We start from the raw sequence: 20,798 nt of genomic DNA, 5'->3' as shown, positions 1-20,798 counted from the left end.
TAAAGAGGGCATTCTGCACAAAACTGTCACAGCAGGGGGTTGCAGTTCTCGGCTCTCGACCTGGCTAAAGAGAACATCCTGTACAAATGTGTCAAAGACGAGGTTGCAGTATTCGAAACATGACCGGACTAAGGAGATGAGCCAGTAAATATGGCCGTGGTGTAAAGGGCATCTTCCCCAAATTGTATACGTGAGCTGTCCAGTGGTTATTTAGAAAGAGATCTGGGAGTGCTTAAACAATGTTGTCCAGTGTAATTATAAAGCGTTTCTCTCATTTCGGATATGTGTCTAAGATTTGCGGAAACACCGCTTCGCGTGATATTGTGGTGAAGTAATTATAACATGACAGAAAATATGTATCCAAATTGCAGAATTTTATTGAACAACAATAACATACTAACATGCAATTTATCCCTGACCTCTCCTCCCGTATATACGAATGAAGACTTTCCTTGAGAAAGATTAAATGAGCATTTTTGTAATACATGTCCTTTCGTGTCCTTTAATATGATCACCTTGTAGTGACAGGACTCCCTAAGATTCACATTCACTATATCATACAGTCTATGACCGATAACGTTTATATGCTGGAAATCAACCATTTTCACACGCTATTCCCACCGTCCAAGACAATATCTGAGCAGCTAGACAAATGACGACAAGAATAACCGTTTATCGGTTGTGAAGCTGGTCAATCGTTTTCAAGCGTTTATACCTCAAATGCTGCTAGACATCCCCGTTCTTTGCGGCTTTTTTGATACTTCCATGATATACAGTGCAATCTATGGATTTACAAGAAAAGTCTTGGGCGCAACATGGACGCACTAAATAGAACACAACCACGCTTGGGCTAATCGGTTGGTTGATTGAAGTTATTGGCGTCTCCATTAAACTGAATGATGTGCGCCACAAACAGTACAAGGGCATGAGTGGAACAATGTATACCAAACAAGAAGTGGTCACATGAAGACAGGCTTGGGCTGAGAAAGGCACAGCGACAAGTGCCACAAAGTGGAAAATATTGACCTCTGGTGACTATTTATGGAACAATATATATTCTTTCCTTTCTTTAGTGTGACATCTCCTTAAATCACTAACTACCTATACTGAACATGGCAACGCAGCTCACACATGCATAAACGCTGAATAACTGTTCATAGCATAGTTTTGGCATTACGCTTACGAGACAGTCTTAATACCCTTGTGCTTCTTAGTGTCTTTAGCAAGTAATCTCTCGGAGCTTTAAAATCAAGCAAGTCCTTGCCTCCTCGTCTAATTTTCCAACATGGCACCACGTAGTTTTCGGCCAGGTTTAAACGAGTTCCCAATTTCACATCAAGCTGAACACTTTCAGTTTCTCGATGGACACTTAGCTTTGCTCTTGGCAAACCATCCATATCATACAATGAATCCACTGTGACGTTCTTATTCTGGAATTCACCTGCAAAATATAGATTCATATTAATAAGTTTAATTAAGTCAATTGTAATCATGAAAGTGAATAAACAGCACAAAAATAAGTATACATCAAACATTGGACGGATCATTAACACTATATATGATTTGTTTAAAGGGCAATTCTGCTTAAGATTTCATTTATCGCCGAACATTTCTCGAAATGGTCCTTCATGCCGTATGGTACTCAAAATGTTTTACACAAGTCTTTTTAATCTAAAGGTGGAGGAAAGCACTACGCTGAGTAAACGACTTTTGTTCGCCAGGCACCTAACAAGCTTAGGCCTAAAAGCCGCTACAGAAGCAGTTCGAAAGAACAAATGCTCTTTCAACGAAATACGGTACAACTCCACCAATGCGCATGGTATCTGTTGGTCGTGTAGGAATTATCCAACTTCAATAATGTCGTACACAGACCCGGATGGTCAGGTCATACCTCCTTTACGTTGATTACAGCAGTACGTAAACTTACTTTGATCTATAATTTACACCCTGCTCAAAAACATTTCACTTATGTCCTATAGGGCTTATTATTACTACAATATGCATTTGTTTTATGTGGTGAAAACGGGCATCAAGCTGAGCCTGGCTTCAAGTATACATGTTTTAGACTCTCCTGTATTGCAAACATGTACCAATAATGGCTAAACATTTCTGTGCAGGACCATGTATATATATTTTTTATTATATTGAGCATGCTGATAAATAACGGAGCAAGCATTAAACCTGTTAAACTTGGATATTGTCTCCATAAAATAATGGAATTTTGTCGAGGTTGCATTATTGTTTTTTATTTCTCAATCAGTGTGAGAAAGGGTTAGTCACTTTACTGAGATATTTTATATTTACAGTATGAGTTTGTCCACAGTCCGTTTGATGCTTATCGGGTAGGCCTACGCGTAACTTATAATCAGATGAACAAGTATAAAATGATAAGGCGCAGTGGAAGCGATATTTCCAATTGGTGGGTGTGCACAACTAATGCACAATTTTCAAACACTCTGAGAACGGGCATGTGAACGTGGACAACTGAAACTGACGCCTAAAACTCAGGCTAGGCTTCCTCCACTAATGAAATACAACCTAGCATAAAATGCCGTACCATACACCAAAAGATTTACAATATGAATGCAAACAGTTAGCAAGTTAAATGCTGTCTGGTCCAGTGTTTCGAACCTATGTATATACATCAAACACTACCCAACAAATAATAGGGCTAAATGCCGCGTGGATGTTTAGGCCTATATGTAAACAACACTACCCGTACCCAAAATACAGCGTATGAATGACGTAGGTGTTGAGAACAAGTCTTTTATATGACCGATGCATACACATTTTGGCAAAGAGCTACAACACAAAAAAGTAGCACTCCATTATCAGACAGTATATGTGTGCTGACAGTACAGTATTATGTTGCTGTTGCACTACGTGTGTCACTTTCGTTTCAGAGTTAATTAATTACTAGCTTATACTAAAAGTGGATGCTGGTGTTATGTTTATAAAAAAAGCATCTATAAACATTGAAATCCAGTCGAAATTCGTTTAACGTTAACACTGAATTATTTAGTTGTATGTGCAGAACAGATGCGTTCAGTTATAATGAAATATATACACTGTTCTTTAAAATGGGTATTGTATGACTTTCAGTTATTATCATAATAAGTGTCAACTTATAATTAAAGTATCTTCTTTTCCATCAATGCTATATAATTTTCACAGTGTTTAAAGTACAACAACCAGGTTAATTGCAAAACGGAAACAAAATTCACAGGCGACCCAAAATGATTATATTTCTTTGTAATCTATAGTAGACATTTTTGAACCAAAAGAACCTACCCATAATTCCGCTCACATCCGGGGAAAAGCCTGTGCTGTTGGTGATATAAATTCCAAGGAACTTTATCTTCATTATTTTGAATTTATGCTTGACGATGGAGACTGTGATTCCTGTACCCACGTCCACTGTGATGTTATCTCGCGAAAACACCGTAAGTCGGATGTCTCCCTCCTCGAAATAAGAGTTTTCTGTCCATTTGAAGCTCTTTTTGCCCAGCCTTATCTTCGTCGGTGTGATAATCAAACGTTCGGGTTTGTGGATGAGCATAATGTGACCAAAATACGTCCTGAACTTGTCTTCACCGCCGACTTTGACAGTTGTACCGAACACCTTTCCGTTTATAAACACACCTGAAAATGACATGTAAACTGTTATCACTCAGAAGTACATATTAGAATTATGCCAAATAGTTCTATGATAGTCCTCATGTCTATACTCCGTCCATGCAATGTGTCTTTAATGATGTTACTAAAAATAAATAACAATAAGATACTGATGAATTGTGGGAAATAATCTGCCGTCTGTCATACACCTGCTGATGTTCTAGCCTTAACATGCACAGCTCCTTGACAGACAAGTAGGTACAATATAACTATCTACATGTTTCAATTAAAATATAACAATTATGTACTTATATATATATATATATATATATATATATATATATATATATATATATATATATATTTATATATATCACCTAGCTTCTTTTTGGTTATAAACATTCAAAAACAGGCTGCGTTAGTAAAAACTTAAAACCTACATTTTCTGTCTAATTAACAATGAAATAATCGATATGCTCAATTTAAAGACCATACATAAGACGTGTTTCCGACACTAGTATTTACCTTTCTTTTGGTCAGCAACAAGCTGATATATATCTCCATCTTGTCCCTTGACATCAAAACAAAGAGCCTGTTTCACGCCTTTGACACGGACGATGAAATGAGGGTCACTGTCACCTATCAGAACATGAAGAGGGAGTGTTATAAAAATATTTGAGGCCTACATAAAGTGTAAACATGGCTTATTTAAAGTTACCTCTACAGCGGCATGCATGGTTAGATGCCGGTGGTTATAGGCACAGATAACTGAATGGCTTCTGCACGTCAGATGCGTCATATACATGGATATAGGCACTGCATCATATACATGACAACAAACGGGAAGGCAGGAGAGTAAAGATTGCCAGGTCGCCCACACCACCAGTCTTTACCGGTCTCCTGCCTAAATACAAATTGACCGAATTCACCAAAACTTTTCACTTTCACTAAAACAGCTTGTTCAATAATAATTATGCTTTCTGTTGGTAGCAATTAGACGACACTATTAACAGCATTCTCCACCCGAATTACATGCTTTACGCGCAATGACGGCCGCCAAGGATGGTCCAGCCGAAAGTTCCATGCACTGGCGAAGCACAAACCACGTCCCATTGGGTGCGCAGGTAGACGTTAAACCGTCACGGTCAATAGCACCTAACCATGCCCTTGTAGTGTAAATCTAACACCCCCGATGTAAGCGGCGAAGCACTCAGAGCTTTACAGATCAACACTTAGGACCCATGACTCCGCGAGAGGTCGGGGTAAGTTTTCGAATCTAATTCCTACTGGTTGTATCTCTGCATCAATAGGTTAGACATGTAAAAACTGCAGTAAAATCAATTATTAAATATGAAACACATACAAATAAATGATTGCATGATTAGGGTGTCACGCCATTTCATGGGCATTACTTCCGTCAGGTTGGAACTAGAAAACAGTTATGATTTTCGACCAAAGAATGATAACATCTAAACTCACAGGAAACAGGAAATAAATGTTTACATATCCAGCTAAAAAACAAAAATCAGTTAAAAATTGAAAAAAAATTTAAAATATCTTTAAATATTTAACTGTACAGAAACTCCATCAATGCCATCAAAGCATGGTAAAAGCCACCGAAGAGAACACATTTGTGTGTGTGTTTACACAAAAAAGAAAGACCGATTCCGTTCAAAGGCGCCCACAAAGATGACTAGAAAGATGAGATCACATTCTTTCACTCCGGAGAAATGTTGCCCACACAGGAGGCGTACAATGTACAAAGTGTCAGTTTGAGGAAAGCGACAAACAATTGTAAGCCGTTCAACAACCTGAAAGAATAAAAAAAGACAGTAACGTGTTTTTTCTAATAAAATGATTAAATACCAACCGGGTAGTCTGAAAATTAGTAGGCTAAAATATTAAAATATTAATGCAGTTATGTAAGCAGAACACGAATACCTATAATTTAAAAACCCTATCCAAACTGCAAGACCATTGACTCACGTTCTCCAGGTGGTCGTTATGAATGAACTAACGCATGGAGGCGGATCGTGGCCGAGTGCTTAAAGGCGATTGTCTTTCCATTACAAGGACACGCGAGGTACAGATTCAGTCCAGGAATTATACATTGGCATATATTCTCCAATTCACTGTTTATACAAGCCAGTTGTGACAATAAGAGGTCGACGACGCTCGCATGACCGTTGACGGTCGTCATCAGTAGCTTGACAAAGATCAGTGGTTTGCACCAGATACTCCGGTTCTTAACAATTTTTCAGTCAGGTGATAACGAGGAGTCATTCGGCTTGTGTACATATACCCTGTCTTCTTGTGGCAGGGCGAGTCCGTGCCGCAAAAATGCTCCCTCCACTAAAGTGTCATGCCGAAGACACTAGACATGACACCCCACCCAGTCACTCACTGATACCGGGCCAACCAGCCCTGTTTCCTTGGTCTCACCTCTCAATGTTGGGTGCCAACAGAGGCAGCTACAAGTACCATTCGGTATGAACGAGGTTAATGTGCTCTGATAGTTGACTCTCCACCCCCCACCCCACACACACTTTTGTTTCTGAAATTGTAAACAATTACATAACAGATAACCCAAAGCGTTCAAACGGCATGGAGTGATCCACACAACAAACATTTATGGAGTGCCTTCCGCAGTCCACATGCCGTTTGTCAGTAATGGTACACAGTTTTTAGACCAGTGAACAGAACTGAGAGATGACTTACCTGAAGATCCCCCTCCCCCTCCCCCTCCCCCTCCTCCACCACCACCACGACCACCACGACCACCTCTGTTCGAGTAACTGTAATCTGTCAATATAAACAAGACCACTTTTAAGCATAAGAAAACTGCTCAAAACTGAAAACCAATTACAAAAATTTGTAATCCACACATCAAGCAGTATTAGACAGTGAGCTGTTTAATCGTTTAAGCAGTTTTAGACTTTACCTCCTGTTAGGCTAATTCCCTTGGTCGGCTACAGCACAACAACACAAAACGTCAAAAGCTGCTTCATATGTTGGCTATTAAAAATTCCAAGTTTGTTTTTTTCTACATTAAAAAGTAAGATCTGTTGCTGATCTATCTACTGACCAATTGTCAACTTCTTAGCTATTACGGTGTTCGGTCACGTGACATTTGAAATATGAAACTGAAATGAGCTATAATTCACATTTAAAGAGCAACTATTCATAAGTATAAGTTAGCTTCGTTATTCTGGGACCTGGGTGGTCTGTTGGTCAAGCGGTCTGACGTTTGACATGACTGCGTGCTGCTGGTGGTTAGGTGTCTGACTCTTGATGTCGATAGTTTGAAACGGGGAGAGGTTTCGAAAAATTTTTAGGTATATAGTCTTTCAAATATCCGAAAACAATAATACCTTGAAATAAGTAAATAGATTTTATCCGCAAATACATTCACATTATAACTCGTTTGTGTGTAAGTGTCAACCAAGGTTTGCACAAGGTATAATTTCGCAACTATCTGGTTACTAGTTCTTGCAACACACGAGCAAACCAGTGCTAACTAGACAGAGAAGAAAGACTATTGAATTAGCAGATAGAAATATGTTTAAATAAAAATTTTGATTATCCATGTCGAATCACATGCGATACGAACCGTCGTCATCATAGTCGTCAAAATCGGAATCGGAATCGTCAGCCAATTCTTCCTCGTCTGGTTGTGTCACCACCATTGATGTAAGTGGAGTAACAAATCCATACTGAAGAACACAAGGGAGTCAAATTCACAACGTTTTCAAGCATATAGATAGAGAGAAATCAATCAACGGAGTATATAAGGCAATTTGGAATCAGATGACAAACATCCGAGAAATTGGTTATCAACCATGATCCGTTGCCAGACAGTAATAAAAAAGAAATAAATGATCCAGCAGACGTTCAAGGAAGAAGATCGCTTTCACCTCGACTACTGATGTTTGGCTAAACTCGCATATTCTAAAATAATTTCACATTTGACACAATCATTGTAAATTTGAACATACATGTACATGTACATCTTTTGTATGATATTAATGTGACGAAATGCAAAATCTCTTCAGGTAGCCCATGTATCCGTATCTCATTTTAGGAGACAAATTCTGAATCTCTTTATGCTGTTTGATATTAGTCTCACTGACTGCAGAGTCTGATCACAAGTGACAAATACAGAGCATCTTTGTCTGATATCAGTGTGACAACATGCAGGTCCTCACCTTAAGTATCCAATACAGAGCTTCCTCATGTAGTCCTTGTCTGACATCAGTGTGACGATATGCCAGATTTTAATTTAAGAGATGAATGCAAAGCCTCCTCATGTAGCCCATATTTGATACCAGTGTGACGGCATGCAGAGCCACACCTTAAGTGTCCAATGTAGAGCCTAGTAATTACCTCCTAGTAATTCTTGTCTGATATCAGACAAAAACTATCGAGCAGAACCTCAAGAGATAAATGCAGGGCTTGCTCATGTAGTACTTGTCTGATATCAGTGTGAAAACATGTAGAGCCTCACCTTAAGTGACAAACGCATAGCCTCCTTGTAGTTCTTGTCTGATATCAGTGTGACAACATGCAGAACCTCAATTTAAGAGACAAATTATGAGCCTTATCATATAGTTCTTGTTTGGTATGAGTGTGACAACATGAAGGGGCTCACCTTAAGCGACAAATGTAGAGCCTCAGCCCGATAGTTTCCCACCTTGGATGCATCAGTTTCTGCCAGAGTTTGTTCCAGCAACTGCCTTATAGTCAGGTAGGCCCAGAGTTTCTCTGTGAAATATACCACTTTGTCAGGTCTGGCCGGAGAAGGCTCAATGTCCACAGAATCCGTGATTACAAGATCACCCTCCGCTTTATTAGCAAAGATGGAAAGATCCATGGTGGGAACATTAGAGAGGACAAGTTCCCCGGCCACCACAACCTCAGCGCCCTCAAAGAAAGTGGGGAAAGAACTGATTGTGACAGAATCTTCTTTCACTAAATCGTCAACGTATGCTATGGTGACATTGGCAAGGACTGGCAACGATATTTCTTCGTAAAAATTTTGCAGTTGCAAAGCAGCATCCGAATCTGTGTAGATTTTTCTAGAAATGCCGACGTTCTGAGCAGCAAGCTTTTGGATCAAGTCAATGTCGATGCTGTCGCCAAATCCTAAGGTGTTGAGCGAGATGCCTCCCTCATTCGATTTCTTCACATTATTCAGGATAGTTTTGCTATCTGTTATTCCTACAGTCGGGTGACCGTCTGTTAGGAAGACAACTATGGCCACCTTGTTGCTTTCATCATTTATTGTAGACACCAAAAGCTGAAATCCCTCCAGCAGAGCATCGTTGATATTTGTCCCTGAATTAACAGAAATACATGGAGAACACGTCTTATTTCTTTACGAAAGTCAGAAGTAAAAATATTATCGATATTTGGAATCTGATATATAGGTATAGCACAGTTTCTAGTGCTGACATCCAGCAAGTTAAAGCCGTAGGAGATTTGGAAAAGGTAACACACGTAGGCCCTCAAGTGAATTTTCATTGAAAGTGAAAGAAATGTGAAATGATAACTGAAAGAATGCCAACTCAGCAAACTGCGGATGGTCGTGGGTTTTCCCCTGAATTTCTCCGGTTTCCTCCAGATAATGCACCGTCGTATAGTGAAATATTCTTGAGTACAGGGTAAAACACCAATATATATATATATATATATATATATATATATATATATATATATATATATATATATTTTTAATGAGTTCAGCATAGTCTTTTTTCTTAAATATACAAACCTACACACGTAATACTTACATCTATCTGCTCTTAAGCTTTCAACGTACGCCATGGCTGCTTTGATGGTAGCATTGTTCACTGGCATCATTTGCCCTGGTTTCCAGAATTCGATTCCCGTGGAGAATGCTTCGATGTTGAACTCGTCTCCTACGACAAGATCTTTAAGAATTGCCAACATTGATTCTTTCAACTGTTTGATTTTATTACCCTCCATGGAGCTGCTGACATCGAGAATAAACAGAATTCTTTTGGGAAGTGGCTTCAGGCCCGGTGGTGAAAAGAAATGAACAAAATACCCGTTGGCAACCTTCAAGAATGAAACACAAACACAAAAAATGGTTAGATTTATAATTCTCAAGACAGGCTTTGTGCGGAATTTCTAAAGAAAAGTGACAATGCTGTGGTTAAAAGTAGGACCACACGTCTCAGATTGTGCCCCCTATCGAGAATAACTTTTTACAGACTAGTATATACCAATTATGTACTACATAAAATCCATGCAAGGCGACGCAAAAGATTTACTTGTAGTACTAGCGATGAGACCGGTTCAGCTCAGCTTGTACATTAATTATTCTGAATCGCACTCACCTGTGGCGACCTCAAAATGTCAAAGCTGTAGGTACGGCAAAAACAACAAGTTACTTTAAAGTAACTTTGAATTTATATATCCTCATTGAGTGAGAATACCGTAATGAAGACCGTAACCTATTAGCAACCGAGTGGCGTGGCAGCCACTCATACAGCATCGGCTTATTTCGAATCACTTAACGCAGTTCCTCTTTTCAACGCTAGGAGCGTATTCTTTTCTTCCTTATAATTCCTTTTGTTCATTATTAAAACAAAAATTAAGGTTATGAGTCCCAATGAAGTTGCCATTTTTTAATCCCATTGGTTTCAATCCAAACGACGATCCCGCGTGCAGCTGACCAAAATAGTGGTTAGCGAATGAATGAATGATTATGGTTTAACGCCACATCGGTAATATTTCAGCCATATCGTCGCGAGTGGTTAGCGAAGTTCGGTTCCTGCCGATGCACGAGATATATTTGTGTAAATTTGTGTAAAGGGTGCATTTTTGTGTAAAATGTGACGTCATGGTCTTTATTATTCACGAAAACCTTTGTGAAATGAAATCCAAATTAACGGAAGATTCAAGAAAGTGAAAAAGCATAATTTGTTTGAGAACAGCTTTGATATATTGAGGGAAGCACACTCTTGATGACCGAGTTTCAGGTTAGTGAATGCAAGAGTGTCTTTATTCCTGAAAGCTCTGCTGGGAAGAATGAAACATTTGTCAGATCTAAAGTAGGACACAAGTTTACATATGATATGTATAGTTGTTAATCCAGCTTGAATACTTGGGGAACGGCCCCGATAGTAGAGTTGTTCGCTTTCGCTTCGGGAGCGTTAGATCCAGGGTCAATCCTGGAACGAGTCAAACCTAACTCAAACCTCATTACCCGGGGTTCTGACATTTTTCTCCGTAAATAACGGAAAAATATTTACGCAGAAGATCAATCTTATGTCATGCCAATGGTATGTGCTGTTGCAGTTTTTACTCGCCAATATTTCTCCTGCGTCGTTCTGTCGTTCCACGTCGTAACTGACAACAAACTGTGCAGAGATACCGTTAAGGGAGTCCAGACTGATTTGTTCTTCCACGGTAGGATGAAAGGTCACGTGGGCGGATTTAGGAGAGAGCCTGTCAATCACCGCCAGATGGTTGGAAACTGTTCAAGAAGTAATCATATGTAAACTGATGTAATGTTATACACAAAGCTCGACACCATGCGGTGTACCACGCCGGTGGAGTAAAATGTTTCAACAAATATTAATGGTTAGCGTCAAAATATCTCCAGGCCATGTCCTGCCTAGGCTGAAGTATAGTTATCGTATGTTTATTCAAGCTTGACTAAGCCTTCAAGAGTTCACCCAGAAACCACATCGCCACTGTCAGCCAGCCAGCGTCGATTCTATATCCCTTTAAGATTAGAAGTAAAGTCAAACAAACTTTTTTGTCGAACGAGTATTGAAAGGAGCCCTAAACCGCCACATCCATCTTTTTCTAGCGTGCTTGATAACTCTATAAATCAATTTTTAAGTAGCGTTTAGATTTTCTCGATGTGAGCGTTTTTACTTATTTTGAATTGTAGTACCTCGTTTATACAACATCAAACATAAAGATCAACAGCATGTCCTTTGGTGGGACCATGCATTCATCAATACATAATGACATTTGGTCTAGTGTGGTCTTTTCTCTAAAAAGAACTCCATATATACAGGAAATGAAAGTTCATTGTCCTTCAAGCAAGAAGTGGTAATATTTTTGCGATTTAAAAAAATAAACACCAATTAAGGCTCCAAAGATAGTAGAACAAGCAAAATGTGTACTTCTCTCAGTGTAACCAAATGGGAACTCCTTTTGCACGATCGCCTCTGGCTTTAAAGTGATATGTGGCAGTAGATACAGAGAGCCAAGTGAATATGAAATTATTGTGTTTTTAATGTACTATATTCCTCATTGCAGAAAACTCGTAAAAGCAAATCATGAAGAGCAAGGTACCAAAGAGTTAGGAGACAAGTGATTGCAAAACTTTTGTTCAGTATGGCATGAAGTGCTTTTTCAGATATCAACTTTAACATGGATTCTACTTCACAAACGTAATTGCCATTCCCAATGTCTCAATAATGATATTTTGAGATACCAATCTAATCATTTACTTTTAACATTGCTTAAATTGTATTGGATAGGTATGCTCAAAGGATGACATAAGGTCCATGTGTACTTTATACAAGTGAGCTAAACATTCCGACTTTTCAACTTTTTTGAATAATCATTGCCGAATGTTTTCTTTTCTTTTATGGTTAAAATCACCTGCAAGTTATCATTAGATTGAAAATGGACCTAGTGAGTATACATATACTTTGTTATCTTGTAGGACGACAAGTAAGTATCATAATATTGTCAAACCCACGTCCAATTACCTGTGTCTTTGCCAAATTCTGCGCTAATTATGTCATTCCTCAATGGAGGCACCACAAGACGAGTTATTGGTCTCGATTCTTGAATAAAAACGTCAACGCGCATGTCCTTAACCGGCTGACCAGGATCGATGTATATTACTTGTTCGTAGCTCCCCAGCTTCCGTTCCAGCAGTTCTTCGTATGTGAGGTTGAAATGAGTCTCACTTTGAGCTGCTACATTGACAACTACTTTAAACCGTTGTGTCTCACGAGGCCTTCAAATAAAGCAGATTAATTGTTAAGATTTAGTTTTTGTAACGGTCGGATCAATATAATACAGACAATCAATCAAGTTTGAAAAGTTTTTGGCATAGCATTTTTTATGTTAAATATGAATTAACATGTTAAGTAACCGTTCGTTTCCTTGGGTACCTCAAAGTACTTCACGAGGTGTTTAGCTATCATCACGCTTGTTCTTGTTTCGATGGAGAAAGCGTAATGCAGGAAAACTAGCAAAATTACGATCTATACAAACCTACACAACATTCAGAATGCCACCTTTGTCCACATACATCATACAGTTGAGCCTGCGATTCCATCACACTGCGTTGTAAGGGTATGTGATATTTGAACACATGGGATTTCGCTGTTCGAATAAAGCGTCGTTGTCACTGAAGTCCACTGACTCGGTTAGTCCTCGAGGTCGCGAGTTCGAAACTAACTGCAGCTGGTTTGGCTGTGACTTTATGCCAGCAAGGATGCCGGCAAAGATTGTGGTATTCTCCACACAAAACACCTGACGATACAATCTGCTTGCTGGGTTTCTATGATTTCGTAGGACGGGCTTCAAAGTTTCATTCTAAACAAAACTGTTTTTCAGCAAATTTTTCAGGCGAAAAAAAAGTGAGTGAGTGAGTGAGGTCTCACCGGCGTCCTGTGCACTGGTTTAATTTGACCCTGTTTGTCAATTTTGAGAATAATTTCACAGGTCAACCCCTCTCTGGATTTTGGGTAGAACTGTCTCGAGGGGACGAGCATTATGATTCAGGACCGAAGCTTTCGGGGATCGCAGATTTAGGTGCATTAGTCTGAGGCCAAACGTTAACATGATTACAATTGATATTTAATCTCTTTGCTGAGAAAAAAGGGCATTTACGCCGACCACACTGTGATACGCTCTGGAAAGGAATGCATGCATATAGCGTCTGCTCAGTTGTGGAAGTTTTGAGTTTTAAGTTTTGGAGACCTAATGCAGCATGAATTCTGACCACCAGAAGTAGGCCACAAGTCGGCAAAGCAACATGTAAAGATGCTCAATTTCAATTCGACACCGCATATTTCACGTTCGAGTGGATCGCTCGCCTATGAAAGTGGCTAGCAGATGACTTGAAAGTCAACATGGGAAGGTAGAGGAAAATCAACATCTATGGGAGATATTCTGACAATTATGCCTGATAATAACCGGATGTCTGCGGCCTTGAATAGGCTTACTACAGGACGTTACAAGGGCGTAGAAAGCAGATGGAGGAGGGGTGGGGGAAGGATGGGAGTGTCCATAGGCCGCCCATAAAGCCGTAGACGCATCTGAGCGTGATTTAAAAGAAAAATTATCCATCCTCAAGGTTGTGATGAAGCAAACTTAACATTTTGCCAAAAATTTAGTTAACAGATCACCTACACCTATTCTCAAATAGCGCATGTGGATAAAATGAACAGTGTTAATTATACATTGATCAGAGTAATGAGGCACGTAGGCAGCGGAGTTTAGAGCTGATGGGGTCGTACATGGGCAAGCGAAAGGAATAACTCAGTTAATATACATGCAGTCGAGGCATGGGGTCGCCCAGGGGCGGGAAGCTCTGAGATTCCAGACGTCCGGAGACAGGTTCTAAGCGCCTTTTTCACCAATTAAATACGAACAGATGTAAGGAACCTTCATCTTTAAAAATATTGAAAATTTGTGTGCTAAGATGGAGCTCATCTGCATCCGCAAAATCGCAAAACGGAATTCCAATACACCATTATGATAACAAAACTCGATATTCTAACGTTTTTATGTGATAGAAAACATGCTGGCATGCATGGCTTCATAAAACATTAACTTAGTAAATATTATCGCCTTGCTAAAAATATGCCCCAAAATTGGCCAAATACTGCCCTGAGATATTCTGGCGGCTGCCCGGGGCATTATCAGACGTGCATGTTTTCACTCCTTTTGAAAGCCAAGTTACATTGCCGCATTTTGCAAATTATAAAATGTCTGCTACCAGTTTTCATTAACGACGTGATCGCTTTTCGAGATTAAAATATTTAGCCAATAAAATTACAGCGCGCTTATTTATTTGAACAAATTAAAAGAAATGTTTTAATATCGGATTCCAAATAGTGAAGAAAGCATTGAACATTCACTGTGGTTCTCAATACATTTATGTAACGAACAGACGGACACGTGAATTACCATAATATGAACAAAACTGACTGAGCCCAAGATAAACATAGTAAATAGTAAAGAACTGCGTAAATCTTACTTATCCTTGACGACTTTTCCTGCACTTTGCCCCTTTTGCTTGGCTTTTTCATATTGCTTTTCGGCAGCTTCTTTTTCCTTGACTTCGCCTGGGTATAGTTGACCATCAATGACCCTTCAAATTAATGCGTATAATAAAACATATGTACTGTTAAAATGACATACCCATTTAACGAATATATCATTCATTTAATGCACGAATATACAAATAAAGGCTATGGTAAATGTATATATATATATATATATATATATATATATATATATATATATATATATATATATATATATATATATATATATATATATATATATATATATATACATTTTTGATATATCCCTCAAACGTTGGCTCCTTTCATGCACACGGTATACACTTTAGTGATACCGTTCAAACAAAACGAATAAATTCATAACCTAATATATTCATTTACTTTAATAAATGTTTCCACCCTACTCAATAATATCTCACTTATACCAGGGCGGACAGCATTATGACGGGAAGAACCTGGACAGAGCTGGGAGAAAAACCAAAACCATCCGAAATTTGCTGGCAGACCTTCCCATGAATGTCAACAACATACATATATTTTATACCCACATTGAGAAGTTAGCGATGAAAGCTGTTTTAGGGAGACGCACATCAAACACGGCCTCTCTGCCTTTGTCCTCAACGTTCTTCACCGTGCTGCTGATGAGAGTCGAGGCGTACCGATAGGTTATGTCCGAGCGAATTCGCAGCGAAGTTATCTGCATTGGTTCGTCTTTAATCTGTAACACAGAGATCAAAATACAATGATCGGCTGTAACAGAGGTGGTGGGAAAGCAGTTAGGTGCTCTAACAGGGGTGGTGAGAGTGAAGTTATCGGTTCTAACACAGGTGGCGGGAAAACAGTGATATGCTGTAACATAGGTGGTGAGAGTGAAGTGATCGGTTGTAACACAGGTAGCGGGAAAACAGTGATGTGCTGTAACAGGGATGGTGAGATTAGAGTAGTCGACTGTAACACAGGTGGTGAGAAAACGGTGATTGGCTGTAACAAAGGTGGTGAGAGTGCAATGATCGACTGTAACACAGGTAGTCGGAAAACAGTGATCGGCTGTAACATAGGTGGTGAGACTGCAATGATCGACTGTAACATAGGTAGTCGGAAAACAGTGATCGGCTGTAACATAGGTGGTGAGACTGCAATGATCGACTGTAACACAGGTAGTCGGAAAACAGTGATCGGCTGTAACATAGGTGGTGAGACTGCAATGATCGACTGTAACACAGGTGGTCGGAAAACAGTGATCGGCTGTAACATAGGTGGTGAGATTGCAATGATCGGCTGTAACACAGGTAGTCGGAAAACAGTGATCGGCTGTAACATAGGTGGTGAGACTGCAATGATCGACTGTAACACAAGTGGTGAGAAAACGGTGATTGGCTGTAACATAGGTGGTGAGAGTGCAATGATCGGCTGTAACACAGGTAGTCGGAAAACAGTAATCGGCTGTAACATAGGTGGTGAGACTGCAATGATCGACTGTAACATAGGTAGTCGGAAAACAGTGATCGGCTGTAACATAGGTGGTGAGACTGCAATGATCGACTGTAACACAGGTGGTCGGAAAACAGTGATCGGCTGTAACATAGGTGGTGAGGCCTCAATGATCGACTGTAACACAGGTGGTCGGAAAACAGTGATCGGCTGTAACATAGGTGGTGAGACTGCAATGATCGACTGTAACACAAGTGGTGAGAAAAGAGTGATGTGCTGTAAACATATGTGGTGATAGTGGAGAGATCGGCTTTACTACAAGAGGTGGGAAAACAGTGATGTAACATAGGTGCTGGGAAAACTGAACGGCTATAACATAGTTGGTGAGAGTGGAGTGATCGGCTTTAATACAAGAGGTGGGAAAACACTCATGTACTGTAACAGAAGTGGTGGTAGTTGAGTGATCGGCTGTAACACAGATGGTGAGAAAATAGTGACCTGCTGTAACAGGGGTGGTCGAAGTGCAGTGATTGGCTGTAACACAACTGATGATAAAAGAGTGATGTGCTGTAATAGAGATGGAGAGAGTGGAGTGATTGGCTGTAACACAGGTGGTGAGAAAACAGTGACCGGGTGTAACAAGTGGTGAGAGTGCGATGATCGGCTGTAACAGGGGTGGTGAGACTGAAGTGAACCGCTGCAACACAGGTGGTGAGAGTGCGGTGATGGGCGTGGTGGGAGAACAGTGGCCGACAGGAACAGGGGTGGTTGGAGAACAGTAATAGGCTGTAACAGGGTGGTGGAAGAACAGTGATAGGCTGTAACAGGCGTGGGGAGAAAACAATCACAGGCTGTAACAGGCGTGGTGAGACTGCAGTGATCGGTTACAACAGTGTGCAGTTGTTGCAGTGCACAATAATGCGTTGAAACAGTGGTACATGTGTAGAGAGTAGAGATCAACCGTAAGACAGTTACATGTATAATGTAGTGATCATCCGTAACAGATGTATATGTAGAGTGTAGTGATCAACCGTAAAAGATATATATCTAGAGTGTAGTGATCAGTCATAACAGATATAGAGTGTAATGATCAACCATAACAGATGTACATGTGGAGTGCAGTGATCAACCGTAACACAGGTAAATGTATAATGCAATGATCAACCATAACTGATTATATGTAGAGTGTAGTGATCAGCCTTAACAGATGTATATGTACAGTGCAGTGATCAGCCGTAACAGAGGTAAATGTATAGTGTAATGATCAACCGTAACAGATGTATGTGCAGAGTGTAGTAATCAACCGTAACAGATGTATATGAAGGGTGCAATGATCAACTATAACAGATGTATATGTAGAGTGTAGTGACCAATCGTAGCAGATGTATATGTAGAGTGTAGAGATCAACCGTAACAGATGTATATGCAGAGTGTAGTGATCAGCCGTAAAAGATGTACATGTAGTGTGTAGTGATGAGCCGTAAGAAACGTAAATGTATAGTGTAATGATCAACCGTAACAGATGTATATGACCAAGCGTAACAGATGTATATGTATAGTGTAGCGATCAACCGTAACAGATGTACATGTAGAGTGTAGTGATCAACCGTAACAAAGGTAAATGTATAGTGTAATGATCAACCGTGACAGATGTATATGTATGGTGGAGTGATCAACCGTAACAGATGTATATGTAGAGTGTCGTGATCAACCGTAACAGAGGTATACATGTACACAGAGCGTAATGATCAACCGTAAGAGATGTACATATAGAATCTAATGATCAACCGTAACAAAGGTACGCGTGTAGATTTTAATGATCATGCAGTCGTAACAGAGGTAGTGGAGTATAGTGATCACATGTAAAGTGTAATGATTAGCAGTAACAGCGACGGTGAAAAAATGAGTGATCACTAGCAACACCTGACGTGGAGCACAGAGAAATTCAAAGTAAATGTGTGAAATGAAACTCCAAGAACCGTTCTACTGTCACTATGACGGCCAGATGTCAAATATCCACGTATCTTTACTTTCGTCTTCATTAATTTAATTTCTCGTTCGCTTTCCATACTCGATCATCTGTAAATTACACAGTTTATGTTTACTTCGTTTTTACTAGCAGAATGTTGTATGTCACTTTATCAGTGATGGTGGACCTACAGTAAGGTATTCAGTGAGTATATTGGATACCGGCGTTTTACTGCTAGAGTTTAGCAGCAGATAAGTTTAGTGCAGGGTAAAGTTATTGCGCAAACATACTCAAGTGGTACTTCAATTAGATTAATTTGTTCTTAACTTGCCGCGGGTAAATGTGCGATTGATGCTAATCTGACGTATGAGGCATGGGAAAACTTACTGACAGCTGCTTCACCATACGCTTCAAACGGATGTCACAGGTCTTATTTATAGGGCGTGGCGGACAGTATGCATATTAAAAAAAAACACCCAGAAGCTAACCAGAGAAAAAAAATTTAAATATATATAACCACGAATTTGCTTACAGAACTAGTTTAAATACACTCATATTTAGCCCAAAACACAAAGAAACTTACCGTCAAACACATAAATTTCTAACTATACCTTAAACTGCGATATTCAAGTGAACATTTAAGCAGAAGGGGCTTCCGTGACCGTGGGGGTTAGCGCGCGAGCGCGGCGCAATGACCCAGGAACCTTTCACCACTGGGTTCGCTGTGAGTTCAAGTCCAGCTCATGCTGCCCTCCTCGCCAGTAGTACGTTGCAAGGTATCATAGCAACCTGCTTTTCCCGGGCTCTGTCCGGTTTCCTCCTACAATAATGCTTCATTTTTTTCCAGTAACCAAGCATTTTAGCTCACATCTGTTCCCGACATATTCAACTAGATTGCCAAATCCTTCCTTTTTATAAAATACCTGTAAACCCTGTAAGTAACAATATTATTTTCAAACTTGAACTGAACCGATGGAAAATGATGTGTGTCCACTATATATGTATTATATCCAGCTTATTTATGAGTTATGTTATGCCTATTCATAACCATGCAGTTGCATTAAATTATAGTCGTGATTTTCTGTGTATTTATTTGTTTATTTGTTTCATTGGTGTTTTTTCGCCGTACTCAAGAATATTTCACATATGCGATGGCCGTCATGTTTTATTAGTTGATGAATCCAAGCAGAGCCCGAAGGGTTTCCTGTTCAAAGTACCGTTACTTGCACGATGAGACTCTTGACTGTTGTGGTAAATGTCTGAATATGTTGTGCAGTTGGGTCACTCTCAATAGAGCAACACAGTTACGAGAGATACGAAGAGATACAGTCCAAAATGTGTCGGATTTACAGTATGGAATATTTACCGTTGTCCACACACGTATTAAAACTTCCCTAGCAGACATCAACAAAGTGGTCAACAGAGTTAGTAATTAACTAACCTGCATGTCCTGACCTTTATCAGCCACTGCCAAATGTGATTGAAGATAGATGTATGGTTTAGAGTTCTTGGAATACGTCCTTTGAATGAAGCCTTGAGTGGTCACAAAAAGCACGTGACTACGAGACCCAAATCGAGATGGCGACCACACTACCGTAGACTCTGAAAACATCTTTTTCGTGCATTTGTGTGATTACTATGTATCGTCTTTTGGTAGGCCAATGTAAGGACATGTTACTTAATCTGTAGGAAAATTCAGTTGATCACGGCATGAACAGCGCTAAATTCCCCTCGTCGTAAATCCGACAGATTTTAGGTCGTTTCTATCCATATCTCTCACAACTGCACGTGTTGCTCGACTGAAAGTTAGGCCTACCACAACTTGTTTCTGGATTAGAGCAAGTGACCTCACTGACCTATAAGCTCGAAGGAGCTAGTGAGGGTCCCAGACCGGCAAGAGTGAAGTGTGCTGACTTCTCGCATTTGTTACTGTATCATACCATTATAGTATTATCGAAAGCTAACATATAGCGGTACTACATTATACACGAGCAGGCATCAGTAATACTGTCAAAACAAACATGTAGCATGTAAACTGACTTACCTTTCCTGAGACACAGCAGTGCGATGTAAATACGAGAACCAGCAAGGCCAGCAACATGATGGTCGGTGTGTTTTTGATGTGTGAGCTCGTGTGTCAAGCACGCCTTTAGGCTCGACAGTCTACTGTATGAGTTGACCTTCCTTCTTCAGCGCAAGGGTATTAAATTTCTTGTTTACAGTGAAGCTATTTGGGGGTACCCAGTACAGAGACAGTTGCAGCAAGGTCGGTCTCGTTAAATACTACCGACAGTCAAATCTGGCCAAGTGGACAGACGCATATTGACGAATTCATTAGTTTCAGTTTCTCACCATTTGACTGAAAAATACAGGACAAAGTGTAAACAAATTCCTTATGGAGCAATCTGCGGCATATGGCCTTGAAAACTACGCATGGCTTGCTATCACCAGCTACTTATACGTGTAGATTG

At 39.8% G+C, this 20,798-nt stretch overlaps 1 protein-coding gene across 2 annotated transcripts; it reads right to left on the bottom strand.

Moving 5' to 3' along the window:
* Positions 1-363: 363 nt before the first annotated feature.
* LOC135469802 (inter-alpha-trypsin inhibitor heavy chain H3-like) lies at positions 364-20,743 on the bottom strand. Of its 2 annotated transcripts, XM_064748406.1 has the most exons (12): positions 20,372-20,743; positions 15,476-15,645; positions 14,879-14,992; positions 12,372-12,625; positions 10,950-11,116; positions 9,405-9,693; positions 8,264-8,949; positions 7,226-7,328; positions 6,334-6,417; positions 4,141-4,254; positions 3,292-3,642; positions 364-1,441 (listed from the first exon to the last, which is right to left on the bottom strand). In XM_064748406.1, the coding sequence occupies exons 1-12, from the start codon at positions 20,426-20,428 to the stop codon at positions 1,155-1,157; spliced, it is 2,676 nt and encodes an 891-aa protein (XP_064604476.1). In that variant the 5' UTR covers positions 20,429-20,743; the 3' UTR covers positions 364-1,154. The 2 variants fall into 2 exon arrangements, with proteins under 2 accessions (XP_064604476.1, XP_064604477.1); XM_064748407.1 differs by lacking the exon at positions 20,372-20,743 and having other exon boundaries at positions 365-1,441; positions 15,517-15,647.
* Between the last annotated feature and the right edge of the window lie 55 nt (positions 20,744-20,798).

The sequence above is a fragment of the Liolophura sinensis genome, chromosome 7 (genome assembly GCF_032854445.1).
Source record: "Liolophura sinensis isolate JHLJ2023 chromosome 7, CUHK_Ljap_v2, whole genome shotgun sequence".
NCBI classification, from domain to species: domain Eukaryota; kingdom Metazoa; phylum Mollusca; class Polyplacophora; order Chitonida; family Chitonidae; genus Liolophura; species Liolophura sinensis.
Note: the sequence above shows the minus strand (reverse complement) of the source record. Positions and strands in the feature narration are given on the sequence as shown.